This window comes from Calliphora vicina, chromosome 3 (assembly GCF_958450345.1).
Source record: "Calliphora vicina chromosome 3, idCalVici1.1, whole genome shotgun sequence".
In the NCBI taxonomy this organism is placed as follows: domain Eukaryota; kingdom Metazoa; phylum Arthropoda; class Insecta; order Diptera; family Calliphoridae; genus Calliphora; species Calliphora vicina.
Genome location: NC_088782.1, coordinates 25912573 through 25940332, shown reverse-complemented (window position 1 = coordinate 25940332; position 27760 = coordinate 25912573). Strand labels below are relative to the sequence as shown.

At 30.7% G+C, this 27760-nt stretch overlaps 3 protein-coding genes and 1 pseudogene across 3 annotated transcripts; all 4 read right to left on the bottom strand.

The window, feature by feature from the left end:
- Positions 1 to 2258: 2258 nt before the first annotated feature.
- On the bottom strand, positions 2259 to 3618 carry LOC135955093 (lectin subunit alpha-like). Its single transcript, XM_065505390.1, has 3 exons — positions 3474 to 3618; positions 2655 to 2766; positions 2259 to 2596 (listed from the first exon to the last, which is right to left on the bottom strand). The coding sequence occupies exons 1-3, from the start codon at positions 3585 to 3587 to the stop codon at positions 2328 to 2330; spliced, it is 495 nt and encodes a 164-aa protein (XP_065361462.1). The 5' UTR covers positions 3588 to 3618; the 3' UTR covers positions 2259 to 2327.
- A 2811-nt stretch (positions 3619 to 6429) lies between these two features.
- Positions 6430 to 8839, bottom strand: LOC135955092 (lectin subunit alpha-like). The gene is made up of 3 exons (XM_065505389.1): positions 8724 to 8839; positions 6904 to 7015; positions 6430 to 6844 (listed from the first exon to the last, which is right to left on the bottom strand). The coding sequence occupies exons 1-3, from the start codon at positions 8835 to 8837 to the stop codon at positions 6528 to 6530; spliced, it is 543 nt and encodes a 180-aa protein (XP_065361461.1). The 5' UTR covers positions 8838 to 8839; the 3' UTR covers positions 6430 to 6527.
- A 6153-nt stretch (positions 8840 to 14992) lies between these two features.
- LOC135954993 (lectin subunit alpha-like) lies at positions 14993 to 15727 on the bottom strand. Its single transcript, XM_065505261.1, has 3 exons — positions 15609 to 15727; positions 15409 to 15520; positions 14993 to 15339 (listed from the first exon to the last, which is right to left on the bottom strand). Exons 1-3 carry the CDS (start codon positions 15720 to 15722, stop codon positions 15026 to 15028), a joined length of 540 nt encoding a protein of 179 aa, XP_065361333.1. The 5' UTR covers positions 15723 to 15727; the 3' UTR covers positions 14993 to 15025.
- Positions 15728 to 20743: 5016 nt separating this feature from the next.
- LOC135955142 (lectin subunit alpha-like) lies at positions 20744 to 21395 on the bottom strand (annotated as a pseudogene).
- Positions 21396 to 27760: the final 6365 nt, after the last annotated feature.

Here is a 27760-nt window from a genome sequence, read left to right as displayed (position 1 = left end):
GTCCGTCCGTCCATGTAAACCTTGTAATCAAACTACAGGTCGCAATTTCAAAGATAATTTGGTACAAGCTCTTGTATTGCCCCAAGGACGAAGCCTATTGAATTTGAATTGGTAAATCATTTCTCATAGCCCCCATACGATTGCCCTATCTGAAAATAGTTAAGCTCTCATAAATATCTTAGTTATATAGATATAAAAACCAAATTCAGCAAAAATATGTTTTATATATGCCGAACCTGCCTCACCAAATTTACCATATAATGCCCACTTCCGAAAATCATTTAAATGAGCATAGATTTCTTAAAAATGTTCAAAATAAGTATTGAAAAGCTACTAAAATCAAATTTTGCTTTTTTTAGATATTCTTAACAAAAACAATACTTATAACTTACAAACGTATCAAAAGATACACAATGTTTTAAAACGTAATCAGTTTTCTTTCCAAACCCGTTGAAAAATATAAAGACGGAAAAAAACTGACTAAAGCGGAATGATTTGTTCGCCTGATTTGTGATTGAAAATTTTCAATTACTTGTGATTTTGTTCGCGCACAGCCCCATTAACAAGTAACAAGATGCGAACACGAACAAATTATACTCACAAATCAACCGTGTGTGGCCAGCTTAAGTTACAGGTCGACGATAAGTTGATGAACATCACTGAAAACTGTTTTTTTAGAATAACTTCTGAATTTGAGGGTGTTTCTGATTTTTTTTTACATTTTTTTCACTTTCGCACAGTGTAATTAATATTTAAATACCAAGTCAAAAATTGGCTCTTAGAGAATGATTCAGCTTTCTGTGTTTAGCAAGAATTTAAAACAATTTAATATCTGTCAACTTTTGATGAAATCCTTTTTTAATTTTTTTATTATCAAAATAGTGTCCTGGAAACGAAAAATCTAAAATTTTTTCATCAAATTCTGAAGAAATGAAAGAAATAAAATATGATTATTTAAACAAAATATAAAACCAAATAGATTAGAAATTTAAATGTTTGTCAATAAATAGCTCTTCTGTTTTATTACTAGGCCAAGTACTCTACATTGTGAATACCGTTAATGTCTAAAAATGTTAAATCCCCAAAAATGGATGTAAATCCCCAAATTTTGTTAAAATCCCCAAATCCCTCCCCACGAAATTCTGTCCCCAAAAAAATCTTGAAATCCCCAAATTGGGGACAAATCCCCACATCTGGCTACACTGACAATATGTGGCATTCAAAAAAATACAAAGTGCAATTCTATGTCACAATAAAAGTGCTATAAATAAAAAAACTTAGCAAAAAGCGAAATGTCCCAGCGTCGAAAAAATACTCCATAATTGACTTTTAAAGCAGCGACGTAAAAATTTACCTGTCAGTGGAGAAATGCTTAAGGCAAAATAAAAAAAAATACACGAGCAGTTACACGATCTGGAGGTTTCAATGCAAGCGCAGGCTGGCTTCTAGGGTATAAAGCAGCAACTCAAGCTGTTCGAATTTTTGAAAAAGCCATTGACTGGGCTTAGAACAATACTAAAGATTATGAAAATATCTTAGTTTTACAAATTTCGTGATTTACCAGTACAAAAAGCCAAAAGTACATGTACAAAACAAGCAACCATTAATGATTTATACAATTTTTTATAAATCATTTTATAAAAATATAATAAAATGTACATTTTTGACATAAAATTTTATGATTTTTTTTATTATTTTTCCAGTCTTGATAAAGTGAATTTATTGGATTAATTAGTTCACTCTATCCCGACCCCAATGTATTGTAAAAATCAATTTTTTAAAAGACAATAAACACAGAGTGTTTATTGTTCATCGAATTCAGTGCTACTTTGTTATTTCGATTGTTTGGTCTGATAATTTTGTCAAAAATATTCGACTTAAAAAAATTTATACAAAATTACAAAAATTTGTATCATAGTTATTTTTAATGCCAACCGTAACGGTGGTTAGTAAACTAACCAATTCACTCCATAAAAAACCTTTTGATTAATTTTTTCATACTTTTTATAATAAACTGACCTTGATTAAAGTAAAAATTCAATTGTTTTGATTTTAAACTTATACACAAAAAACGCTAAATAAACGAAGTATATTTAAATATTAGAAAAATGTTATTGTGAATTTACTCAGTGTATCATATGGTTGGACTTGATCGACTATACTCTCATTCTTAATTGTTGTTATTCTGCAGTTCTGCAGTTTACTAATTTTGTCTTTTAATTTTCGGACGTTCAATTGAAAGTAAAACATTTTTAAAATCAAATTTCAGGACTTTTTTTAATAAGCATTACTATTATTCAAAGAATAGAAAATATTTTTAATTTTGTCTATTGCATAGCATTTGCTAACAACGGTCTGTGACAAACGTACTTAACCAATTGATTTTCTTCACAAATGAAGCCGTGTTTATTGTTACAGGAATTGTCATGCCACTGAAAATCGGACCATATTAACAAACAATGTTCATCTTTTAGTTTATCAGCCGGTTGTCCGGGTCCCCAATTTGTGAACGATAATGGTTGACCAGTTGAGATCCATTCGTAACGTAAATGAAGGGCATTATCATGACCGCCAATCCAGAAAGAAGGACTCGAGTCTGAAATACATATTTAAATAAGTTATGAAAGGAAATATGTATGTTAATAATAGCTTACTATAAAATCTCTTTAATAAATTGTCGATTTGTTGATGTTTGGCAGACGTGTCAATGGCAATCAAGGACATATTTTTTCGGGCACACTCGCTCAAGGCCTCAAACCAATTGTACTGAAATAAAAGATTAGTGTTTGATTATTTTGCAAGACTTTGAGAATCTAATTTTACAATTTGGTTTAATTTTGTAAAAATAATTTAAGAATTTGTAATAGGTATTATATAGTATCTTGTATTATTCGTTTTAAAGGCCTATCGATGCCCTTATGTGTGGAATATAACATCGTGCAGATGTCCGCGAGGATTCGCTGACACCATCCAGCATCCAAAATGTGCAATTTTTCACGACTCTGACGCTTAAATCGGGCTTAACCGATGACATGGGTTATGTTGGCTATGGTTTGCTGGTTATTAAGGCATGGTCATCTCAATCGACCGTGAAGAATACCCAATGTGCCTCGTAGCGGCATCATGTCGCACATGTCGTGTCCATATCATCCAATTCAGGCTGAAAGAAGCTCGACGTAAATAAGGGTCGATGACTCCGCCAGCCCAAACACTGACAATTTCGGGATACATTGAACGCTTTTGGATCTCACGTGGATTTATATCGTCCCAAATTCGACAATTTTGTTTGCTAATTCGGAAATTTACCTCATCGCTGAAGATGAAAATTATCATTTGCATTCATTTTTATCATTTGAACGTATTGTAGAATGCCTTATCCGTTCAAAACAAACAAAATTTTCTCACTACAATTTTTTCAACATATACACTCGTTTTTTATAGAATAAAAGAGTTTTTACTTTCGATTAATTTACTTTTGTATCAGCTTCAATATAGAATTTGCTGCCGTCTTCACTTTCTTGCCATTTTTCTACCGGCACTGCAAACGCCAGATTAATTATGAATAAAATACAAACTGTACACTTCATTGTCTTTATTGTAAATGTAAAATTATTTAAATTGCATGAGGTTTCTGTATGATTCTATTTGAAATTAATTTAGTATTTTATTTCTTATCGTTTTTTAGTAAAATTTTATTAGTAATTCATGTAATTGTTGATAATTTCTAAAATTCTTAGAACTCAAGATTTATTTATTTTTTCTATTATAAATGCAGTTTTTTTTTATTTAAAATATAAAATTGTTATCGATATTTTTGTAATCTCACTGCTATATTTGTGTATTTATTAGAGTATACATTTGAGTAATGATAGTTCGATTAATCGAATAATTTCTTACGAATAATTTTTCGAACAATTTAAAAATGACCATTTTCAAATAACGAATAATTCGAACAATTTTTGTAGAATAATCGAATAAAACGAAAAAATAGGCATATATGTATGTATATTTAAATTGATTAAGTTTCTCAAAATTTTTCATCATTCCAAATTTAAACAAGTAAGATGCTGTATTCGGCTGTGCCGAATCTTATATACACTTCAACAAATTATACTTCAAAATAAAAATTTTAAATATTTTTAGGTAAACAAAATTTATTTTTTTTTCCAAAGTTTTTTTTTTAATTTTTTGGAAAAAATTTTTTTTCGATTTTTTTAAATTTTTTTTTTAAAAACTCTAAAAAAAACCTTTTGGTTAAAAAAAAATTCGTGTTAAAAGATATTTTTTTTCGATTAAAAAAAACCTTTTGGTTAAAAAAAAAATCGTGTTAAAAGATATTTTTTTTCGATTTGATCCAATGTAGGTCCAACTTACTATGGTCTTATACACGTCGTTGCAAAGGTCTTTGAAATATCTATCATTAGATATCCATATTGTCTATATTAATGACTTAGTAATCCAGATATAGGTCAAAAATAGGTCAAAAATCAAGGTTGTCCTGGTTTTTTCCTTATATCTCAGCCATTTGTGGACCAATTTTCTCGATTTTAAATAGCAACCGAGCCCGAAGATTTCCGGAGATATTCATGTCTCGTGTATCTAAGTTATTTGAGGGCTTCGGAAAGTTGATTTCAACAGACAGACGGACAGACAGACGGACATGGCTTAATCGACACCGCTATCTATAAAGATCCAGAATATATACACTTTATAGGGTCGGAAAATTATATTGTGGAAATTACAAACGGAATTTTGCTTATTTATAAATGCGTCAATCATGCACTGTCTGTCTTCAAATTAGCCACGTTCAATGAAAATGATATCAAATGGACAGATTTGTATAATTCCCTAAGACCACTGAATTAAGCAAATATACAGCAATGTTGATAGAGCTTGAGGGTATAATGCAGTTTGTTATAAATAACACGGTGCTACGATGGAAAAAAACTTGGAAAACGGCCTAGCGTGGGTTATAGGTCTTGCTGAGTACACTACAAATTGTCTCTAAAAATTTCAGAAACACCCTCAAATTCAGAAGTTATTCTGAAAAAACCGTTTTCAATGATGTTCGTCGACTTATCGACCTGTAGCTTAGTCAGTTTTTGTCCGACTTTAAATTTTTTAACGGGTTTGGAAAGAAAACTGATCACACTTTAAAATGACGTGCATTGTTTGATACATTTTTAAGTTATAAGTATTGTTTTTGTTAAGAATATCTAAAAGAAAAACAAAATTTATCAACTTTTTTGATTTTAGTCGCTTTTCATTGCTTATTTTTATACGAAAGTTTAGAAAACTTTATACCAACATATATAGACAATTTAGTTCTTAACAAAACATGGTTTTAATTATATAAATCGTATGAAAATTCTAAAAGTTATTCAGCTTTTAATTAAAAACATTTTTAGTATTTTCTCCCACAGCGCATATAAATAAACAAAAAACTGTAAAAAAAAAAAATATTTGTAAAATTTTTGAATTTACAAGGTAAATTTTTTCGAACTTTTTTCAAAAAAGTTTAATAACTTTTGTAAATATAAACCGATTTTAACAAGTTCTATCTCATTTTTTCCCATATAAAGTTGTCTTTAAAACACAGCTTTTCAAGTTCTGACAAAAAGTGTCATTTTGTAGCAGAGTGTAATTTAGAAAAAGTGATTAATTCATTTACTAAAGAATTAGTTACTCATTTTAAAACCCGAATGAATGAATATAAAAGTTCTTAATTCGTTTATATTGTATTTGAATTCAGGATGTCCAACTAGCTTAAATTTTTTAAAGCATAGCTCCAAAACAAAAGCAAAAGAGTTTTCTAGTCAATGGTTTTGTAGATTTTTCGGGAAGGAATCTGATCAGAATATTTCTGATAATTTTTTGTTTTTCTTCAACAATAAAAATCCTACATCAAAACTTTGCTTTACGAACTTTACGAATAATTCGATTAATTTTATTCGGACAAGTTAAAATTTCTTATTCGAATTATTTGTTTTATTCGAAAAAGAGAAAAATCTAATAATTTGAATACCCTAGTATTTAACGGCAAACGTTAAACATTTTTCATCAGCTTCAAAGTTCATGATGTCAAATATTTAGGATTCTTTGAACTTGATAAAATATTTCAATAGGATTGGTAGCAAAATATTTTCAGTATTAAAATACTTGTAATCTACAACAATACGTTTTAAAAAGGGAAGGAAAGTATTATTTACGATTTCGATTAAATTCTTAAACACCACGTTTTGGCATGTTTTGTTGAAGTTTTATCAAAATTTGTCAATAAATACAATATAAAATATACAAACTTACCTTTCTAAGCAAAAACCCAAATATTCAAAAACCATACGTTTGACTCTAATAATGAAAGGGTTAATATTTTACGATTTCAATAAAATCTTCAGTATACATATATGTAGTTATAATGGACTAAGTAATAATTGCAATTTTTATTTCATTAGCTTTTTTATTTACAGGCGAACAATTAAAAGTAAAAACTGTATTTGCTTACAACTACTCGTAAGAGCCTTTTTTTAATTACCATTATGAAAATAAAAGAAATAATTTTTGCCTCCCCCTATATATGTGCCATTTTGATTAAACTTCCGTACGTGATAAACGTTCTTAACCAATTGATTTTCTTCGCAAATGTAGCCCACTTTATAGTGACAGTAATAGTCATGCCACTTGAAATCAGACCACATTAACAAACAATGTTCATTTTTATCTTTGGTAGCTGGTTGCTTGGGTCCCCAATTTGTGAACGCAAATGGTTCACCGGTTGAGATCCATTCGAAACGTAAATGAACGGCATTATCATGACCGCCAATCCAGAAAGAAGGACTCGAAGCTGAAATACATATTTATATAAATAAGTTATTAAATAAAATATGCACATATGTTGCTTACTATATAATCTCTTTAATAAATTGTCGATTTGTTGATGTTTCTCAGAAGTGTCAATGGCAATCAAGGACATATTTTTTCGGGCACACTCGCTCAAGGCCTCAAACCAATTGTACTGAAATTGTAGATTAGTGTTTGATTATTTTGCAAGACTGAGAATCTAATTTTACAATTTGGTTTAATTTTGTAAAAATAATTTAAGATCTTTTAATAGGTGTTTAATAGGTAGAGGGTTTTACATTAAGATTGAGTAAGATATCATGTACATTTTTTATTCGTTTTAAAGGCCTATCGATGTCATTATTTGTGGAATATAACATCGTCCGCTAGGTTGGTTGACGCCATCCAGCATCGAAATTGTCATGACTCTGACGCTCCGGCGGGTGAGAAGGGGACCTTTTTCATTTTCAAACTGAAATTACTCCTTGATGGTCCATGGGAAGTATACTCGCCCTCCACATGTATTCCAAGAAAATTTTATCTAGAATCGTTTAAAATCTAAAGCGATCCGACCAATAGTTTAGTTTCTATTGAGATTTAAATGTGTTCAGTGCGGGAACGTGTGAAAAGGGACCTTGTACTGGTATTTCAACAATAATTTTTTAGGCTTTTTTCATATAAAACTCATAAAAAATAAATAATGTTATATATAAAAGAAAATTTTTTTCTTACATTCATTATACATGTGTAATTAGGAAATAATAATAAATCAAAACAAAAAAAATGTTTAAAAAATGCGTTTTCATATAAAATTCCCTGTGGACCTTGTACTTCGTATAAGGGCAAAAACTACTCAACCGTCGGAAGGTTAAATCGGGCTGAATTTGACCGATGGCATGGGCTATGTTGGCTTTGAGGGTCGCTGTGGTTTATGGCTTATTCGCATGAACATCATCACCGCCTGAGATGACCATGCCCTTAAATCGGTTGTGCAGAATATCCAATGTGACATGAGATGTGTGGCACATAGCGCCATCATGTTGAAAACACATGTCGTTGGTGTCCATATCATACAATTCAGGCCAAAAGAAGCTCGCCGTTGACGGTGATGACCTGGCCAACGTCGTTCTCAAAGAAATATGGGTCGATGACGCGGCCAGCCCAAAATCCACACCAAACAATGACTTTTTCGTGATGGATTGAACGCTCTTGGATTCTCAAATTCAACAATTTTGTTTGCTGACGTCCAGAAATTTGCCTCATCGTTGAAGATGAATTTTTGATGAAAATTACCATTTGCATTCAATTTTATCATCTGAACGTTGTTGTAGAATGCAGTGATTGCTGAGTTGACAGGCCTTGGCCGAGTGAACTCGGGTCATTCCGGTGCGTAGAAGCGGCTGTCGTGGGAATGCTCTGAACTTTTTGTAGGACGCTTTATCCCTTCATGGTGAATATGTGACAGACAATTTGACAGATATAGCTTAAATAATATGGCCGCAATCAACTGTCAAAGTTCAGAAGTCCCTATTGGAAAACCCTTTACATATATTCTGCTACTGTTTTTTTTATAGGCTACTTTTTATATAATCTAAACAAGCTCGAATTTAAATTATGTTTGCAATACAAAATGCTCGTAGAGTCATACAAACAACTTTGAACTTATTTTTTTTAATATTTGCATATTGGTCTACTTGTTAATCAGACAAAATTCTGACAACATTTTTTCTCACTTAAAGGAACTCACACAAAGTTGACACAAAGTAATAAATTATCACCAATATAAGTAAATAAAATAGAATTAGAAAATATTTATGTTACTTTTTTGAATTAAAACATAATTTCCTCACAATAATTTTTTTAAAGAATTTGGATTAATTTACTTTTGTCGCAGCCTCAATATAAAATCTGCTGCCGTCTTCACTTTCTTGCCATTTTTCTACCGATACACCAAAAGCCAGATTAATTATGAATAAAATACAGACTGTACACTTCATTGTCTTTATTGTAAATGTAAATATATTTAAATGGAATGGGGTTTTTGTATGATTCTTTTTACTTTAATTTAGTGTTTTTAATTTTATCGTTTTAGTAAAATTGTATTAGTAATTCATGTAATTGTTGATAATTTTTAAAATTCATTGGACTCAAGATTTATTTATTTTCTATTGTATAATGTACCATTTGTGTATTAAAAATATAAAATTTTTATCAACATTTTTGCATTCCCACTGCATTTATGTAAATAAGTACAACAATATTAAATCTAAAAAAGAAGTGATCGATTTTATTTGAATTCAGAAGGGAAAACTGTTTATAGTAGTTTCATGTTTCTTATCTCGCAGAAACAATTATGAATATATATGTATATGGGGGATTTCACGTCAAGTGAACCAACTTTTAAAATCGATGTCTTCCGATCGGGATGAAAGCAAGGTTAGACCTATTGGATAGACAAGATCGGTCAAGAACTCTCGGAGTTAGAGGGGGTCAAAATTTAACATTTTGGCCAAACTTGTGATTCTTCTCATCTATGTAACTTATTATCTATTGTTCTTAGCAAAATGTGAAACAAAATATTAAAAAAAAAAATTAAATATTTTTTTTTGCGAAAAAACTTTTTTGTCTTTTTTTTTCAAAATAGGGCCTTTTTTTCTCAAAATAAAGCTTAGATATTTTCCTTGAGGACCTATTTGGTCGCTTAGTGGGATGCGAGTGGGATATTTATCAAAGGAACCAAATAGGTCTTAAAGGAATAGACCCAAGCTTTCTTTTGAGCAAAAAAAAATTTAAAAAAAAGTTAGATTTTGCAAAAAAAAAAAGTCAAAAAATGTATATTTTGAGTTACAAAACATTTGTTTTGTAACTCAAAACATTTGTTTTGTAACTCAAAATATGCAATTTTAGACTTTTTTTTTGGCAAAACCTAACTTTTTTTAAAATGGGCCCTTTTTAAAATTTTTTTTTTGCTCAAAAGAAAGCTTGGGTCTATTCCTTTAAGACCTATTTGGTTGCTTAGTGGGATGCGATTGGGATATATAGCAAAATAAATGTTTTGTAACTTAAGATATACAATTTTGGATTATTTTTGGCAAAATCGAACTTTTTACAAAATGGGCCCTCTTTATACATTTTTTTTTTACTCAAATGAAAGCTTAGGTCCATTCCTTTAAGAGCTTTTTGGTCTCTTTTGGTGGAATGCGAGTGGCCTATCTATCAAAATAAATATTTTGTAACTCAAGACATACAATTTTTGTGTTAAAACATTTATTTTGATACTATCCCACTCGCATCCCACTAAGAGACCAAAAAGATCTTAAAGGAATGGACCTAAGCTTTCATTTCAGTAAAAAAAAAAATTTAAAAGGAGGGCCCTCTAACCCCTAGAGTTCTTGACCGATTTTGTTGAAAAATTGTGTCTGAATTACTATCCAATAGGTATAACCTTGGTGCAAATTTCATCCCGATCGGAAGACATCGATTTTAAAAGTTGGTTCACTTGACGTGAAATCCCCAATATATATATATATTGATTAATATGGTTCCAAGTTGGAACAAAGGGCCTTAACGAAATTCTTCCATCGGGATCTGTCCTGTGACATTAGTGTTATCTCAGACCAAGTTTTTCCTGTTTCGCTAATTTCGGATTCTAGTTGCCTTCGCCAAGTGTTAGCGGGTCTACCTCTTCTTCTGTTGCCTAGAGAGACAAGTACAAATCCATACATCGTAAATTAATATAATTGAACTTGAAATGTAAAATAAGAGAAATTTACATATTTCAAAAATGTAATTCCAATTTTTATGAAACATCATTAGCTTTTTTATACCCTACACCACCATAGTGGGGAGAGTATTAGGCGTTTGTGCAGATGTTTGTGACGCCCAAAAATATTTGTCTAATACCCAACTTAAAGTATACCGATCGACTTAGAATCAGTCGATTAAACGATGTCCGTCCGTCCGTCTGGTCGGCTGGCTGGCTGTTCATTTAAACCTTGTGCGCAGAGTACAGGTCGCAATTTTGAAGGTAAAATTTGGTATATATTATTTTTTCGGCTCAAGGACCAAGCCTATTGAAAATGGCTGAAATCGGTCCTTTATTTCACCTAGCTCTCATACAAATGTCCTCCCGAAATTGGACTTTATCGGTCATAAATGTTTAATTTATATATGTATCTCCACAAGTTCCACTCTAAATAAGTTTTATATACACAAAATGTCACCAAATTTTGTTACGATAGGTCCATAATTAGTCATAGCTCCCATATAGACCCGCTTCCGAAAATCACTTTAACGTGCATAAATCGCTTAAAAATGTGGGTATACTCACAAAATTCAACATATTAAACTTTCATATAGACACAAATCACACGACCTAATTTCATGGTGATCGGTCCATAATTGGTCATAGCCCCCATATAAGGCCCACAAAATATAAATTATTGAAATTTTAAAAGAAAAATGTTTTTGCTCTTTTACTTAGTGTAGGGTATTATATGGTCGGGCTTGACCGATCATACTTTCTTACTTGTTTTATTCTGCGAACAGGCGAACAATTAAAAAAATCATATTTACTTAAAACTACTCGTAAGAACCTTTTTTTAATTACCATTATAAAAATAAAAGAAAATATTTTTCCCCTCCCCTATATTTATGCCATTTGTATTAAACTTCGCTCTGTGACACACGTTCTTAACCAATTGATTTTCTTCGCAAATATAGCCCAGTTTATGGTCACAGGGATAGTCATGCCACTGGAAATCAGTCCACATTATTAAACAATGTTGCCCGGTTGCCGGTTGCCCAGGTCCCCAATTTGTGAAGGCAAGTGGGTCACCGGTTGATATCCATTCGAAACGTAAATTAACGGTATTATCATGAGCGCCTATCCAGAAAGAAGGACATGTCGCTATAAAATTGCAAATATTTAAACAAATAAGTTAACAAATGAAATATGTATGTTAATAACAGCTTACTGTAAAATCTTTTTAATAAATTATCGATTTGTTGATGTTTGGCAAAAGTGTCGATTGCAATCAAGGACATATTTTTACGGGCACAATCGCTCCAGGCCTCAAACCAATTGTACTGAAATAAAAGATTAGTGTTTGATTATTTTCCAAGACAGAATTTCTACCACTAAAATTGTGGATACCAAACCCTCACGCAAATGTGATGCATAATCATAAGTTACCGGGAATATAAACAATAACGAAAATTTAAAAAAATATTAAACAACAAAACTCATGTCTTAGACTTAGATTAATTTACTTTTTTTCAGCTTCAATATAAAATTTGCTGCCGTCTTCACTTTCACGCCATTTTTGTTGTGGCACACTAAACGCCAGATTAATTAAAACTAATATATAAACTACTCTCCTCATTGTTAATAATGTAAATGTTAAAATATTTAAGTTTGCTGAGGTTTTTATACAATTTTTTCTAGGTTACTTCACAATTTTTAACATCAGCAGCAAGCAGCAAGAAATATTTATAGACATTTTTAAAACCACACCATCAGACGTCATTTGTCGACAATCACAAAAAAAAAACATCTTCAAAACAGCATATTTTTATGTTTTTGCAACAAGTAAGAAAGTATGGTCGGGCTTGACCGATACACTAAGTAAACGAGCAAAAACATTTTTCTTTTAAAATTTCAATAATTTATATTTTGTGGGCCTTATATGGGGGCTATGACCAATTATGGACCGATCACCATGAAATTAGGTCGTGTGATTTGTGTCTATATAAAAGTTAACTATGTTGCGATTTATGCACGTTAAAGTGATTTTCGGAAGCGGGTCTATATGGGAGCTATGACTAATTATGGACCGATCGTAACAAAATTTGGTGACATGAATTTTGTATATATAAAACTTATTTGGAGCGGAATTTGTGGAGATACATATGTAAATTAAACATTCATGACCGATAAAGTCCAATTTCGGAAGGACATTTGTATGGGGGCTAGGTGAAATAACGGACCGATTTCAGCCAGCTTGGTCATTAGGCCGAAAAAATAATATGTACCAAATTTGATCGAAATATCTGCAAAAGTGTGACCTGTACACTGCGCACAAGGTTTACATGAACAGCCAGCCAGACGGACGGACATCGTTTAATCGACTCAGAAAGTGACTCTAAGTCGATCGGTATACTTTAAGGTGGGTGTTAGACTAATATTTTTGGGCGTTACAAACATCTGCACAAACGCATTATACCCTCCCCACTATGGTGGTGTAGGGTATAATAAAGAAGTATAGTCGAAATAGAAAAACTAACCATATAATACCCTGCAATGATTAAAATCAGTTTTCTATTTTTCTATGACAGTAAGTATTTCAGTTAAATATATATTTGAAAGTCTATATTTGGGATCTATGATCAATAATGATCTTTATTCAAATATATATCGAGCTTTTGCCATGATTTTCGTATATGTGAAACTTAATTGTATCGAATGTTAGCCAAGAGTTGGAGGCATTACTCCATGCAGATTGTTGGAAAACTCAATGAGGTCTTGCAAAATAATTATCCATGGCGCTAAGGTAATACTCTGTAATTGGTGGGTGTTATCTAGTCGCTGAAATCTGGCCAGACCATCACATTTAAATTTGCTAAATTTAAAGGATTTCTCTGGAGTTTGTTTAGATTATTTTGTATACCCTTCACCTTCGTGAGAAGGGTATATATAAGTTTGTCATTCCGTTTGTAATTTCTACATTTTTTTCATTTTCGACCCTATAAAGTATATATATTCTGGATCGTTATAGATAGCGGAGTCGATTAAGCCATGTCCGTCTGTCTGTCTGTCTGTCTGTCTGTCCGTCTGTCTGTCTGTTGAAATCAATTTTCTGAAGACCCCAGATATCTTCGGGATCCAAATCTCCAATAATTCTGTCAGACATGCTTTCGAGAAGTTTGCTATTTAAAATCAGCAAAATCGGTTCATAAATAACGGAGATATGAGCAAAAACCGGGACAACCTCGATTTTTTACCTATTTTTGATCTATATCTGGATTATTAGTCATTAATATAGACAATATGGATATCTAATGATAGATATTCCAAAGTCCACTGAAACGATGTAGATAAGGCTATAGTAAGTTGGACCTACAATGGGTCAAAATCGGGAAAACTATTTTTTAACCCGAATTTTTTTTTATCAAACATTTTTTTTTTCATACATTTTTTTCCAAAAAAAAAAATTAAAAACTAAAAAATTTTAAAAAAATTTGGAAAAAAAATTTTTTAAAAAAATTTTTTAAAAAAATTAAATTTTGTTTACCTAAAAATATTTAAAAAAATTTATTTTAAAGTATAATTTGGTGAAGGGTATATAAGATTCGGCACAGCCGATAATAATCATCAATTTTTATGATCGATATCTCACTTTGTTCCTATTACGATATCTCACTTTGTTCCTTTACGATAAAGTAATAAACCTAAAAAATTTCAGCCGTTTTCGATTTTTTATGATTTTTTTAAAACAAAAAAATTTTATATTTTCACATAAAAAATATGTTTTTTGCTTCAATTTGTTACTATAACTCCGAAACTACTGAGCCGATTAAAACGCAATACTTATGAAAACTTGTATATAGCATGGGCAATTTTTTTTCAGAATTAAGAAGAACATTAACTACTTAATTTTATGTATATCAAACAAAACAGTAAAATTTTGTAAAAATTAGCGAATTCACTTAATTGTGAATAAATTCGAAAAGAATCAATCGATTTTTATTTTTGATATATCATTTTGTTGCTATATATGCGGCTTTGCGGCAGAAAAATAAAGTTGAACAATTTCAGCCTCTTTCGATTTTTCATGATTTTTTTAAAACAAAAACTCCGAAACTACTGAGCCGATTAAAACGCAATATATAAACAGATTAAAGGTTATATAAATTCGAACTTTTCCTTTTTGAGTTACCATAAATTATGTGGAGAAACATCTAAAAAAAATCACAATTTTAAAAAAAAAAAATGTTTAAAAAAATCTATCCATAGAATTAGAAAATTTTACCATTTTTGTACTTAGGTAACCGTGATGCATCAAATCTAGATAGTGTTTAGTGAAGCCTTGTTTTTCCTGTTGACCTGTTTTATTTAACCTACATATCTCTCTTAAAAATAAATAATCGCAGCTTCTAAAATTTTAAAAACAATCTTTTATATCATTTATTTACCATTACTGAAATAAAATATTGCATTTTTTAATTCATTCATATCTTTGGGATTTGTAATCCACGGCTTGTGGCAAGAGTTCTTAAACAAATGATGTTCTTCGCATATATAACCCAACTTATTGGTGCAGGGATAGTCATGCCATTGAAAATCAGTCCACATTAGAATACAATGTTCATTCTTAGTTGTATCAGCCGGTTGGCTGGGACCCCAATTTGTGAATGTAAATGCTTCACCAGTTGTTGCCCATTCAAAACGTAAATGAACGGCATTATCATGACCAGAAATCCATATGGGTGGACATGAGGCTTTAACAAGATAAGTTTTCAATTATATTACTTTCTCTTAAACGAAAATGTAAATTTAATTAAACTTACTATATAATCTTTTTAATAAATTGTCAATCTGTTGATGTTTGGCGTAGCTATCAATGGCAATCAATGACATATTTTTACGTGCACAATCGCTCCAGGCCTCAAACCAATTGTACTGAAATGAAAACAGAATAATAAACAATTTTATATTTTGTTTCACCACAAGAATTGTTTTGTTTTTAGGAAACATGTATTCTAACTACCTTCATGGCAGGTTCTATGTAAAATTTACTGCCATCATCGCTTTCACGCCATTTTTGTTCCGGCACACAATACACCAGATTAATTAGGAATAAAATATAAACTATACACTTCATGGTGTTTCTTTTGAATGTAGAAATATTTGAATTTATTGGAGCTTTTATATGATTTTGTTGTCGTTCATATTAATTGTTAATTGTTCTTATCTTTTGTAGAAATTTGTAATAATCAAGGTTTTGATATAAAGAACCAGTTTCCATAATATTGACATTTGCATATTAGGGTGGCCCTTATATTAGATTTTGTAGATTTTCAATGCACTGAAGCTGTAAATTTTTTTTCATAATTTAAAAACCATATACTGGAAATTTGAGAAAAACCGGATAACGTTTAGAGGTTGCACATTTTATTTGAAATTTCGAAAAAATTTAAAAAAAAAATTAATATTCAATAAAATACACATAATTACAAATGGATTTTTTCAATTACTATGCATCTTCTAAACTTTATCCGATTTTGCCAAAATTTTCTAGAATAATTTTTTATATGACGGACTTTAGGAATACCGAAAATCCAAAATAGTCTAAAAAAGAATTCGGCACTGATAACCACAAGCACACAGTGGGGAAGAATCAAATATTTATGACAAGGAGTATTCGAGTTTAAGTCATTTGGGTTCAGTATTATTTCTAATATTCATTAATGATCTACCATCCTGTATTAAGAATTCCAAAATGTTAATGTATACCGATGGCGTTAAGCTCTTCCTTAGCTTAAATCAATCTAACCAATGTTCCTTACTTCAAGCTGATCTGGATAATTTTAACCAATGGTGTAATAAGAATTTAATGGATATGAATTTGAAAAAATGTAAACAAATGAAATTCTACAGACGAAGTCCAGTAATCTGTAGATACTCGATCAATGATCATCAACTTGATAAAGTTGAGATATTCCTTGATCTTGGCGTATTACTTGATAATAAATTATGTTTTAATTCCCACATTTCACAAACTATTAACAAAGCCAAAGGGGTATTAGGTTTCATCAAACGCTGGGGAAAAGAGTTTGATGATCCTTATGTCACAAAGCAATTGTTTACGTCACTTGTGAAACCAATTTTAGAATATGCTAGTGTTGTCTGGGATCCGCAATACAATACCTACATAAGGAAAATTGAATCCGTCCAAAAACAATTTCTTTTATTTTGCCTTCGCAAACTCCATGGAATTCAAACATTAATCTACCATCATATGAAAGTCGATTAGCACTCATAAAACTCCCTACTCTAAAAAGTAGACGAATATATATGAATATCTCATTCATGATTAATTTACTAAATGGAACAACTAATTCGGAATTCCTACTTCGTAAAATCGAATTCATAGTTCCAAATCGACCAACAAGGATTATATCCCACTTAAGATCCAATATTTCCGTTCAAATTATGCAAACTTTGATCCAATGCGTAGAGTTAATGCTCAATTCAACAACTTCTATCATCTTATTGACTATTCGACTGATCGTGTCATCAAACGGAGTATTCATTTATTAAACTGATGACATTTAAACTTTGTATTTTTTAAAATTATACTATAGTAAATAGATTTTAATTAAGATTTAAGAATTATGCTAGCCTGTAACAAATTGTAATTTCATTGGCGAATTAAATAAATAAATAAAATAAAAAAAAAAATAAAAAAACAGGTTCTACAAATGCTCCAGGGGCGGCGCTATGGGGTGCCTTCAACATGTAAAATTTGTAAACACTTTTTTTGTTTCGCATGTGATTTCAAAGTTTTTTATATTTTTGGAAAGCGCTCGGCGAGGTATCAAGCTTGCGTTTGCCATTTATAATTTTGAAGTTATGGGCTTTTCAAAATTTAAATTTCTTAAAAATATAAGGCGTACTTTTGCATCAAAAGGCCTCAAGTTTGTTTGTTATTTATAAAACTAAATTACCAATAATATACAAAAGATTGCAGAGCAATATTAATTAAATATTTTCAATTTAAATTTAATTTAAAAAAAAATAATAGATTTTTGCTGTTTTTTTGGGGCGAAAAGGTGACTTAACTCTTTTTTTATTAAAACAAAAAACTTTCTTTAAGAACATATAACAGTTTTATGTTTATCTGTAAGATATCTTTACGAAAAACATTTGGATATAAAAAACATGTCCTATTTTTGGAATATGTCTCCTCTACGCCATTCGGAATTAGACCCATTTTTTTTTATCAAAATTTCAAATTTGGGCTACATGTTCTAAAAAACCAAAGCTGTGATCAGAAAACGGAAAGCAGCTTTGGAAACCACGATGTGTTTCCTCTTTATCTCCAAAGTATTTTCTCAGCCCCGAAGGAAATATGGGCAAAATTTTAAAAAATACCACTTTTGAGAATTTTTAGAATTCCGTTTGACCTATTTAAACTTTGTTATTTAGAATGACAAATTAAAAAAAAAAAAAAACGTTGAAAATTACATATTTATTGTGTTTCTAAAACTAAAATTCGTATAAAAATTTTAATAGGATTGCAAATATTAGGAACAATTTAAACCACATTTATTACAAACATTTTTTTTTGTGTAAATAAGTTACTTTTTTTAACATAAAAATGCGGTATTTACATGACATATCATGTTTTTTTTTGCTTTAAAAATTTTGAATTTTGTGCCAACAAAGCGTCATATGAGAGAAGTTTTGCTTTATTTCTTGAATTTGAAAAAAAAGTGTCGCTGAAGCACAGCGATTGCTTACCGAAACTTATGGTGAATGTGCTCCGTCGCACATTGGGTTGAATCGCATCCAAAGTGACGCTTAATTCAGGCAATAATGTTAGATTTTTTCTATATATATTTTTTTTAAAGATTATGCCTTATTAAGTAAAAAAAATAGAAAAACTTTTAAATAAAAAATTTTATAAAAAAAATGTTCACAAAAGAAAAAATGTTCAAGTCCATTGAAAAAAAAATTAAAACTGATGTCTTCCGATCGGGACGATATTTGCACCAAAGATAGTCCTATCGGATAGTAATTTAGACACAATTTTTCAACAAGATCGGTCATGAACTCTCTGAGTTAGAGGGATTCCAAATTTGACTCTTTGACCAACCAGGTGTTTTTCTTATCCCGAGTCACCTCACTTTGAGGCATTGAGGCTTCGGCTCGTATTAGTGATATAACTCCAAATTTAAAACTTAAACTACACCTCCTCTATAGCCATGGGTAATTTTATTAAAATCGGAAAATACGTTTAGAATTTACAGATTTATTTTCATTTTTTTTCATTTATTTCCAATTTTTCATTTCCGCCACAGTGCAGCTCGAGTCTTTTAATAAAATCTTAATTTAAAGAAAGGCGCGCAAAAATGCGCAACATTTTTTTTGTTAAAATAAAAGCCTAAATGTTGTAGTTTTTTTATTATATAGTTTAAAAACAAACAACTACAAACATATTTAGTTATTATCCATCAAAAATTAAAAAGACTATAAATTTGGAACATTTAGAAGAAAAAAAATAAAAATACTTTTCCAAAAACAATCTAAATAAAAGATTCTTATTCATATACACAAATATCTGAAGTTGATGGTTCCATCATAAAAAGTTAGCATTTAAAAGTCTTAAAAAAAAAAAAAAATATTTTACTTGTGTTTAATTTCCATTTTTATTACTTTATCTAAAAATACGAAAAATTTTTCCACTTTGACAGAATACTGCAGAAAAAGTATGCAACCTAGAATAACGATTTTAGCTATTAGTGATGTAGAATTTTGTTTACTTTTACCCGGTACCAAATTTAATAAATAAATATTAATTCTAAAAAATCAATTAAGCGCCACTTTGACCATGATTCAACCCAATGTGCGTCGGTTTCAGTTTGCTACAGATAGTTTTTTAGGTTCAGAAGTGCTGATTTTGATACGGAAAACAAAGATTGCCCAGGCCAGCCAAAAAAGTTTGAAGACCAAGAATTGAAAGCATTACTCCATGAAGATTCTTGTCAAACTGAACCAGATCTTCACAAAATCATTAGGAGCTACACACGCAGCAATTTCAAAATGGAAATTGGATACCATACGAAATGAAGCCGAGAGATCTTGAAACAAAATTTTGGATATCCAAAATGCTATAAATGAAAATAATTTTTGCACCGAATCATTACTCGAATCGGCACCAAAGCCAAATAAATATCCATAGCGCTAAGGTAATGCTCTATAATGCTCGGATACCAATACATAAAAGACCAAAAAAAACACCAGTGTCTCCCAGTTTTGCCCAAAGTCATGCACTTTTTTTATGGGCCCCCAAAGATTTGGGTCCTTGGTGCCATTTTGGAAAACAGTGATAATTTTCTCAGGCTCCCGAGGCCCCAAATCTTTGGGGGCCCATGGTGATATTGACAAGAAAAACAAAAAAGTGCATGACTTTGGGTAAAACTGGGAGACACTGGTCTTTTTTTTTGGTATTTTTTCACGAAGAGGTGTCCGTATGTGGTTATATTTCCATGACTATTTGGTGGGTCCTATCTATTATGAGTTGTTGAAATCCGGCCAGACCATCACATTTAAATTTGCTTAATTTATGGGATTTTTGTGGAGTTTGCCCATATTTATTCTTGTTACTTACTACACAATCTACAAAATATAAGTTTATATAAATTAAAAACCACCAAGTCGTCTGTAGTTTACCATTAAAACAAATATTTTTATATTTAATTGAATTGGTAAAAAGGTTTGTGTTCATAGATGTTTAAATTGTGCTACAGGACAGATTTTTGTTAATATCGACTTCAAAGTTTATTTTAACTAAAGAACAACGAATTGGTTGATCATTTAACCTACATAATTGGTCAATTCACAAGGTATCTTATCATATCATATTGTCATAATGTCCTAATATTTCGCGATAGTTTTTATTGCTTTTCAAGCAAAAAATGTCCTAAAATAATACTACTATTGTATGCTATGTTTATTGTGTTGTCGTAACCAACCAGCAGAGACTTGCGCCGAATGCCTAAGAGTCGGTTAAGCCGAGCCGCTGAGTCGAGATATATTAGAACATTATGACAATATGACTGATAAGAGACCTTGTGAATTGACCACATGTATTCTCTCCTATAAACGTATACTCTGAGCTTCTTTCACCATCATTTATTTACCATTATTAAAATAAAATAAAACATTTTTTAATTCATTCATATCTTTGGGATTTGAAATCCATGGCTTTTTGTACGAGTTCTTAACCAAATGATTTTCTTCGCATATATAACCCAACTTATTGGTGCAGGGATAGTCATGCCATTGAAAATCAGTCCACATTAGAATACAGTGTTCATCCTTAGTTGTGTCAGCCGGTTGGCCAGAACCCCAATTTGTGAATGTAAATGTTTCTCCAGTAGTGGCCCATTCGTAACGCAAGTGAACGGCATTATCATGACCAGAAATCCATATGGGTGGACAAGCGGCTACACTTACTTACTGTAAAATCTTTTTAATAAATTGTCAATCTGTTGATGTTTGGCATAGCTATCAATGGCAATCAATGACATATTTTTACGTGCACAATCGCTCCAGGCCTCAAACCAATTGTACTGAAATAAAAACAGAATAATAAACAATTCGAGAACCTAATTTTGAAGGATTTTTTTTTTTTTTTTAAATTTGTTCTAATTACCTTCTTGGCAGTTTCTATGTAAAATTTACTGCCATCATCGCTTTCACGCCATTTTTGTTCTGGCATACAATACACCAGATTTATTAGGAAGAAAATATAGACTATACACTTCATGGTGTTTATTTTAAATGTAGAAATTTTCAAATTACTTGGGGTTTTTATATGGGTTTTGTGGGGGTAAATATGATAATTAAGTGTTCTTATCTTTTGTAGAAATTTGTAATAGTCAAGGTTTTCATAATTTGTTTAAAGTAATGTTTTAATCTAATTAATGTATAACCACTGTTTAGGGTTTTAAGTAAAATATTAACATTCACTGTTTGTAAAACTCCATATACATAAATTATAAAAATAATGGGTGTCTTAAAAATGCGGGATTTTATAAAAATTTTTATTTTGAAAAATTTGTGCGATATAAATTTATCCAAAGTATTGGCCACTGTTAGCTATGACCTTTTTTCGTCCTTCTGGCTACATATGGATTTGTATCCAAAAGAACTGCTCTTCTTTTGAGGCCAAGAACGAATCAAGCCAATTTCGGATATTGTGTTCCAAAGTGAAGCGTATGTTGCAGAGAAACATAATATTTACACTGTTAAAATTAAAATTAAGAAAAATTTAAGACCTTGGGAATATCGAAAATTGAAAAAGTGCAAAATAAAGGCCACCCTACTGTTTTTTGCCCTCCTGGAAATAAGATTTGTTATATTTTATGATGTTTCCCAAAATATTTTGGTTCTAGTGATAAACATTCGTAAGCTGAAACATTTTTAAAAAGAGAGTTATTGTCCTATAGAAAACATTTTTATTGTTTTCCGTACAAGACAATTATTTTGTTTTAATTCAAACTACCTGCAACATTTTTTTTTCAGATAAATTTAATTATACTTTACCAGTTTTTATTTCGTAGCACAGTGTAGTTTGCAATAATGTGAGCTAATAATTCTAGCATACAGAGAAGCATATCCAAAACTGAAATTGGAATTTTGTGGTTTTTTGATTAAGCAAGTTTGTTTCTTATTTTACCACAAAGTACGATAAATATTTTAAGCGTAAATTCAAAGAAATGCAAAATTTAAAACTGTGGATTTCAGTGAAGTCAAACATAAAAATTAAAAAAATTACAGTAAAATAAATATTGACATAAAACTTAGTCTTTATGTTCTATTAAAGTGCTGAAAGTCATCATAAATCATATGTCTATTAATCCATTTATTGGAGGTAAAATGTAGCTAATCGTTTTCGGTTATTATGCATTCTACGAGTTTAAAAGTTGTTACAATAAAGATATAAGGAATGTAATTTTTTTTTATATTTCTCTCAAAGGAAATATATGAAATATTGGTATCATCTGAAAGGCGCTTTCAATGCTGTATCTAGATTTTCGTGTAAGTCCAAAAATAATCGAAATTTATTTTGAAAAACAATTTTAATTTCTTCAATTTAGACGTTTAATTAGATTAAATTAATAGTGGGTCTACGCTCATGAATTGATTCAAAGTATTGGCCATTGTTCATTGGAAATAGTTTTTAACAGGTATTTCATAATGTGGCCGAGCGTTGTCATGATGGAATATTACGCTTTCATGTCTGGTCGTATATTCTGGGCGTTTTTTCGTCCAATGCTCGCTTCAAACGAATCAGTTGCGTTCGGTGCAGGTTCCATTTGATGGTCTGGGTCTGGATTTTAGTAGTTCATAACTAATAGGACCATTTTGGTCCAAATACTGAGCATTACCTTAGCGCTATGGATCGACTTTGGTGTCGATTCGGCTGGTTGGCCGGACTTCACGTACAATTTCTTACGCTTCCATTTTACATCTTAATAATAGGGTATTCAAATTATTTGATTTTTCTCTTGTTCGAATAAAAGGAATAATTCGAATAAGAGATTTTAACTTGTTGGAATAATTCGATCACACGCTTAAAATTAATCGAATAATTTAAATTTGTTTAAAAAAATAATGAATAAAGTTGTGATATACGTTTTAATATTTTTTTTGTTAAAGAAAAACAAAAAGTAACGTTAAAGAGAACAATACATTCGAAAACAAAATCCATCATTAAATTTTCATCAGAAATATTCTGATCAGATTTCCTCCCGAACAATCTACAAACCAATTGACTAGAAAACTCTTTAGTTTCCGTTTTGTAGCTATGCTTTAAAAAAATTTAGTTAGTTAGTTCCTCCCTCCCCAAAACGATCCGATAAGAAGGGATTTTTGGAAATTCGAACGTTTAGGGGGTAAAAAAGGGTAAAAACGGGTAAATTCGGTAACCTTATATCTTCAAAACTAATAAAGATACAAAAAAACTTAAAATTGCATGTTATTCCATTTAAAAAATAAACTGACGTTGTTTCGTACTTTTTCGAAATTCGAAACATTTAAAAACTGTATTTAGGTACTTTTTTTTGCACCCTATGTATCTTTTAAACCAAAAAACATAGAAACAAATTTTAAATCGTTTTCTTTAATAATCAAAAAATAAAAAATTTAAGTTTGGTACTTTTTGGAAATTCGAACCCTTAAGGGATAAAAATTGTGTTTATTTTTGGTACTTTTTCATAAAATATGTTTTTCTATAATTTGACATAGACATACGAATATTTTATTATGAGCTCCCACCACGATACAGAAATTTATTTGAATTAAATTTTACCAAAGCAATGGGGATAAAAAAGGTACCAAAAAGGGGATAAAATCGGGAAAATACATTTTATTTGAAATTTTTAAGCCAATTTTGATAATTTTTTTAACATTGGTTCCTGGATTCATACAGAAATTAACTTACAGGGTGTTATTTGGAACATGTGTTATTTGGTCCTAAGTCAGTGAGAATTCTAGGGGGAGACTTTTTGGTACTTTTTCTTTATTCTAATGGTACTTTTTGTAATTTTTTCACCAATGCACCTAGAAACATGAAATAAAGCTTACATGGGCCAGAGTGGGTGGGCATCTACAAATGACTGCTTTTTGGTACTTTTTCTATATTATAATGGTACTTTTTGAATTTTCTGTAATAATGAACATAAAAGTATGAAATTAATCGTATATGTTCTAAAGTGAGTGAGAATTCTAGGGGGAGACTTTTTGGTACTTTTTCTTTATTCTAAATATTCTATAACAATGAACTTAGAAACATGATATTAAGCATATATGGTCCTAAGTGAGTGAGAATTCTAGGGATAGACTTTTTGGTACTTTTTCTTTATTCGAATGGTACTTTTTGTAATTTCTTCACCAATTAACGTAAAACCATGAAATTAAGCTTATATGGGAGCTTAAGTGGGGGTTTTTGGTACTTTTTATATATTCTAATGGTAATTTTTGAATTTTCTGTAATAATGGACATTGAAATATGAAAATAGGCGTCTGTGGTCGCAAGTGAGTGAAAATTCAAGGCCATACTTCTTGATACTTTTTCTTTGTTCTCATATGAATTTTTGTGAATTTACTATAATAATGGACGACCTATCGTTTCCAAAAAAACCGAAGAATTTCAAAACCGCGGTTTCGTTTTTTTCGGTTTTGTGATAATTTTTAAATATTAATTGTTATAGAAACAAAATTAGTTGATAATATAGGAAAAGCCATACAAATTTAAAATTCAAACTTGACGGGTTATGGTTTAGTGAATGCGAATTCAAAAGTGATAATCAATGGTACTATTTGTTTATTGCAATGGTACTTTTTGAATATTTTATAATAATATACCTAAAAATTTGAAATTAGGCACACACGATTCTGAATGAATTTGAATTCACAAAAGGTGACTTTAGTGGTAACTTTCTTTTGCATTTTCTATAATAATGGGCCCAGAAATATGAAATTAGACATTTACAATTAGATTCACAAAGGGAGACTTAATAGTACTATTTCATTCTTCTAATTGGGGTGGCGAAGCGCATCGGGTCAGCTAGTATAATATATTACGACATTATGACAATACGACTAATAGCAGACCATGTGAATACCCCAATTGTATTTTACCCTCAAGCTCTATCAACGTTGCCGCGGTTAATAACATGACCTGTATATATTTTAAGAAAACGTTCTTCGTCTGTTTCAGCATAACCATTATAAATGTCATTCTCAATAATATCATATTCGCCATGACTTTCAACACCATTTTAATCTAATTTAATATATTAGAGTAAGTTCGGGTAATGTGGTATAGGCGGGTAATGTGGTATAGCTGCTTATCTCTAAAACTAAGAGCATAGGAGTAGCACCAAAATTAACATTGGGTGAGTGTACTTTTTTTTGCAGGTCATGGAAATAGTCAGTTGTAAAAAATCAGCATTATCTTGTGGTAGACTTTTTTTTGTGATCTGTTAGAAATTAATTTTTTTCTAACATCACATGTTTAAACTTCATTAATTAAATTTTAAAGTCAAATGGGAATATTTTGCTATTGATGAATATATGTAACAATATAGCATATTTAGTGTATATGTTTAATTTTATAATAATTTCAATAAACCACGTGGTCGGCTACTGTGGTATAGCTAAAGAATTTCAAGCAAATAATATGCCAAAGAATTGTGAAGTATGAAAATGGGCAGCGGAAGATTTGAAGAACGCTATCTGAGCTACTAGAAACAACAAATGTACATTTTTTTTTGCATCAGTCATTCAATGTCTCCTACGATGCGAAGAATGTATTGAGGAGCTTCTGGTAAGCTTGGTCAGCCGCCAACTTTAACCGAATCCATTGAAGATGATTTTAAATAAAACGCAACTAATTTACAAATTAAAATACTATGCATCGGTTAAGTGGGTTAGCATACAATATTAAAAGAACATGGTATACAACATTACCCGCCAATTTTTTCAATGGCCTGTTTATAGGCTTTTTCTCTTTTTCCCAAATTTCTATAAAACTTGAACTTAAAAGACTTTTTTACTTTCATGGATGTAAACCAATCACTTGTAGTAGAACACCAGCTGAGAACTGTTCCAATCGAATTAAGATTTTAAAGATTATAGTCAAATAAAAACAAGTAAGAAAGTATGGTCGGTCAAGCCCGACCATATAATACCCTACACTAAGTAAAAGAGCAAACAAATTTTTCTTTTAAAATTTCAATAATTTGTATTTTTGAGTGATTTTCGGAAGTGGGGTTATATGGGGGCTATGACCAATTATGGACCGATCACCATGAAATTAGGTCATGTGATTTATGTCTATATTAAAGTTAACTATGTTGAATTTTGTGTGTTTACCAACATTTTTAAGCGATTTATGCACGTTAAAGTGATTTTCGGAAGCGGGTCTATATGGGAGCTATGACTATTTATGGACCGATCGTAACAAAATTTGGTGACATGAATTTTGTGTATATAAAACTTATTTGGAGCAGAATTTGTGGAGATACATATATAAATTAAACATTTATGACCGATAAAGTCCAATTTCGGGAGGACATTCGTATGGGGGCTAGGTGAAATAGTGGACCGATTTCAGCCAGTTTCAATAGGCTTGGTCCTTGAGCCGAAAAAATAATATGTACCAAATTTGATCGAGATATCTTCAAAATTGCGACCTGTATTCTGCGCACAAGGTTTACATGTACAGCCAGCCAACCAGACGGACGGACGGACGGACATCGCTTAATCGACTCAGAAAATGATTCTAAGTCGATCGGTATACTTTAAGGTGGGTGTTAGACTAATATTTTTGGGCGTTACAAACATCTGCACAAAGGCATAATACCCTCCCCACTATGGTGGTGTAGGGTATAAATAGGTATACCACATTACCCGAACTTACTCTAATTATTAATTGCGATTCTGCTAATATTTTGCCAAGCTTATGTTCATGTTTAGACGCTAAAATTTCTGTTTCGAAATAAATTCTAAAATTATTCAGGCCTTAATTTTGTAAATCACGTCACCAAAGTGATATTTATGTTGAAAGTAACAACAAAATTTCAAAAATTTTAAAAATTTGTTTTTGTTTTACCCGGAATATTTGAATTTTTTCGAATCGAATAAAAAAAAAATCAGACAAATCGCTCCAGCCGTTCTCATGTGATGCCATTACATACATGGACCATTCAATTTTTATATTTATTTTGGATTTCATGTCAAGTAAACTAACTTTTAAAATCGATGCCTTCTGACCGAGGTTAGTTCTATTGGATAGTAATTCAGACATTTTGCAACAAGATCGGTCAAGTACTCTCGGAGTTAGAGGGGGTAAAAATTTGACATTTTGGCCAAACATGTGATTTTTCTCATCCATGTAACTTATTACATATTGTTCTTAGCAAAATGCGCCCCAAATAGTTTATATAGCTACATATTCAATCTTTCGAAAAAAAATATTTGAAAAAAATAAATTTTTAATATTTTTTTTTTCGAACTCAAAAACTTGAAAAGCGAGATGTTCAGTAATTGCTTACCAAGTTTTTTACTTACTGCTTAAATTAAAATATGATTTTAAGAAAGAAAACGCTTTAGTTCAACATTTTT

Bases quoted from the DNA above. Each gene is read 5' to 3' on its own strand.
- LOC135955092 (XM_065505389.1), bottom strand. From the start codon at position 8,837: ATGAAGTGTACAGTCTGTATTTTATTCATAATTAATCTGGCTTTTGGT. The intron at 7,016-8,723 runs GTAAATTAATCC...CTACAATTTCAG, and splicing joins ATATTGAGGCTGCGACAAAA to TACAATTGGTTTGAGGCCTT. The intron at 6,845-6,903 runs GTAAGCAACATA...TATGTATTTCAG, and splicing joins TTTATTAAAGAGATTATATA to CTTCGAGTCCTTCTTTCTGG.
- LOC135955093 (XM_065505390.1), bottom strand. From the start codon at position 3,587: ATGAAGTGTACAGTTTGTATTTTATTCATAATTAATCTGGCGTTTGCA. The intron at 2,767-3,473 runs GTAAATTAATCG...CTTTTATTTCAG, and splicing joins ATATTGAAGCTGATACAAAA to TACAATTGGTTTGAGGCCTT. The intron at 2,597-2,654 runs GTAAGCTATTAT...TATGTATTTCAG, and splicing joins TTTATTAAAGAGATTTTATA to ACTCGAGTCCTTCTTTCTGG.
- LOC135954993 (XM_065505261.1), bottom strand. From the start codon at position 15,722: ATGAAGTGTATAGTTTATATTTTATTCCTAATTAATCTGGTGTATTGT. The intron at 15,521-15,608 runs GTAGTTAGAATA...TTTTCATTTCAG, and splicing joins ACATAGAACCTGCCATGAAG to TACAATTGGTTTGAGGCCTG. The intron at 15,340-15,408 runs GTAAGTTTAATT...ATCTTGTTAAAG, and splicing joins TTTATTAAAAAGATTATATA to CCTCATGTCCACCCATATGG.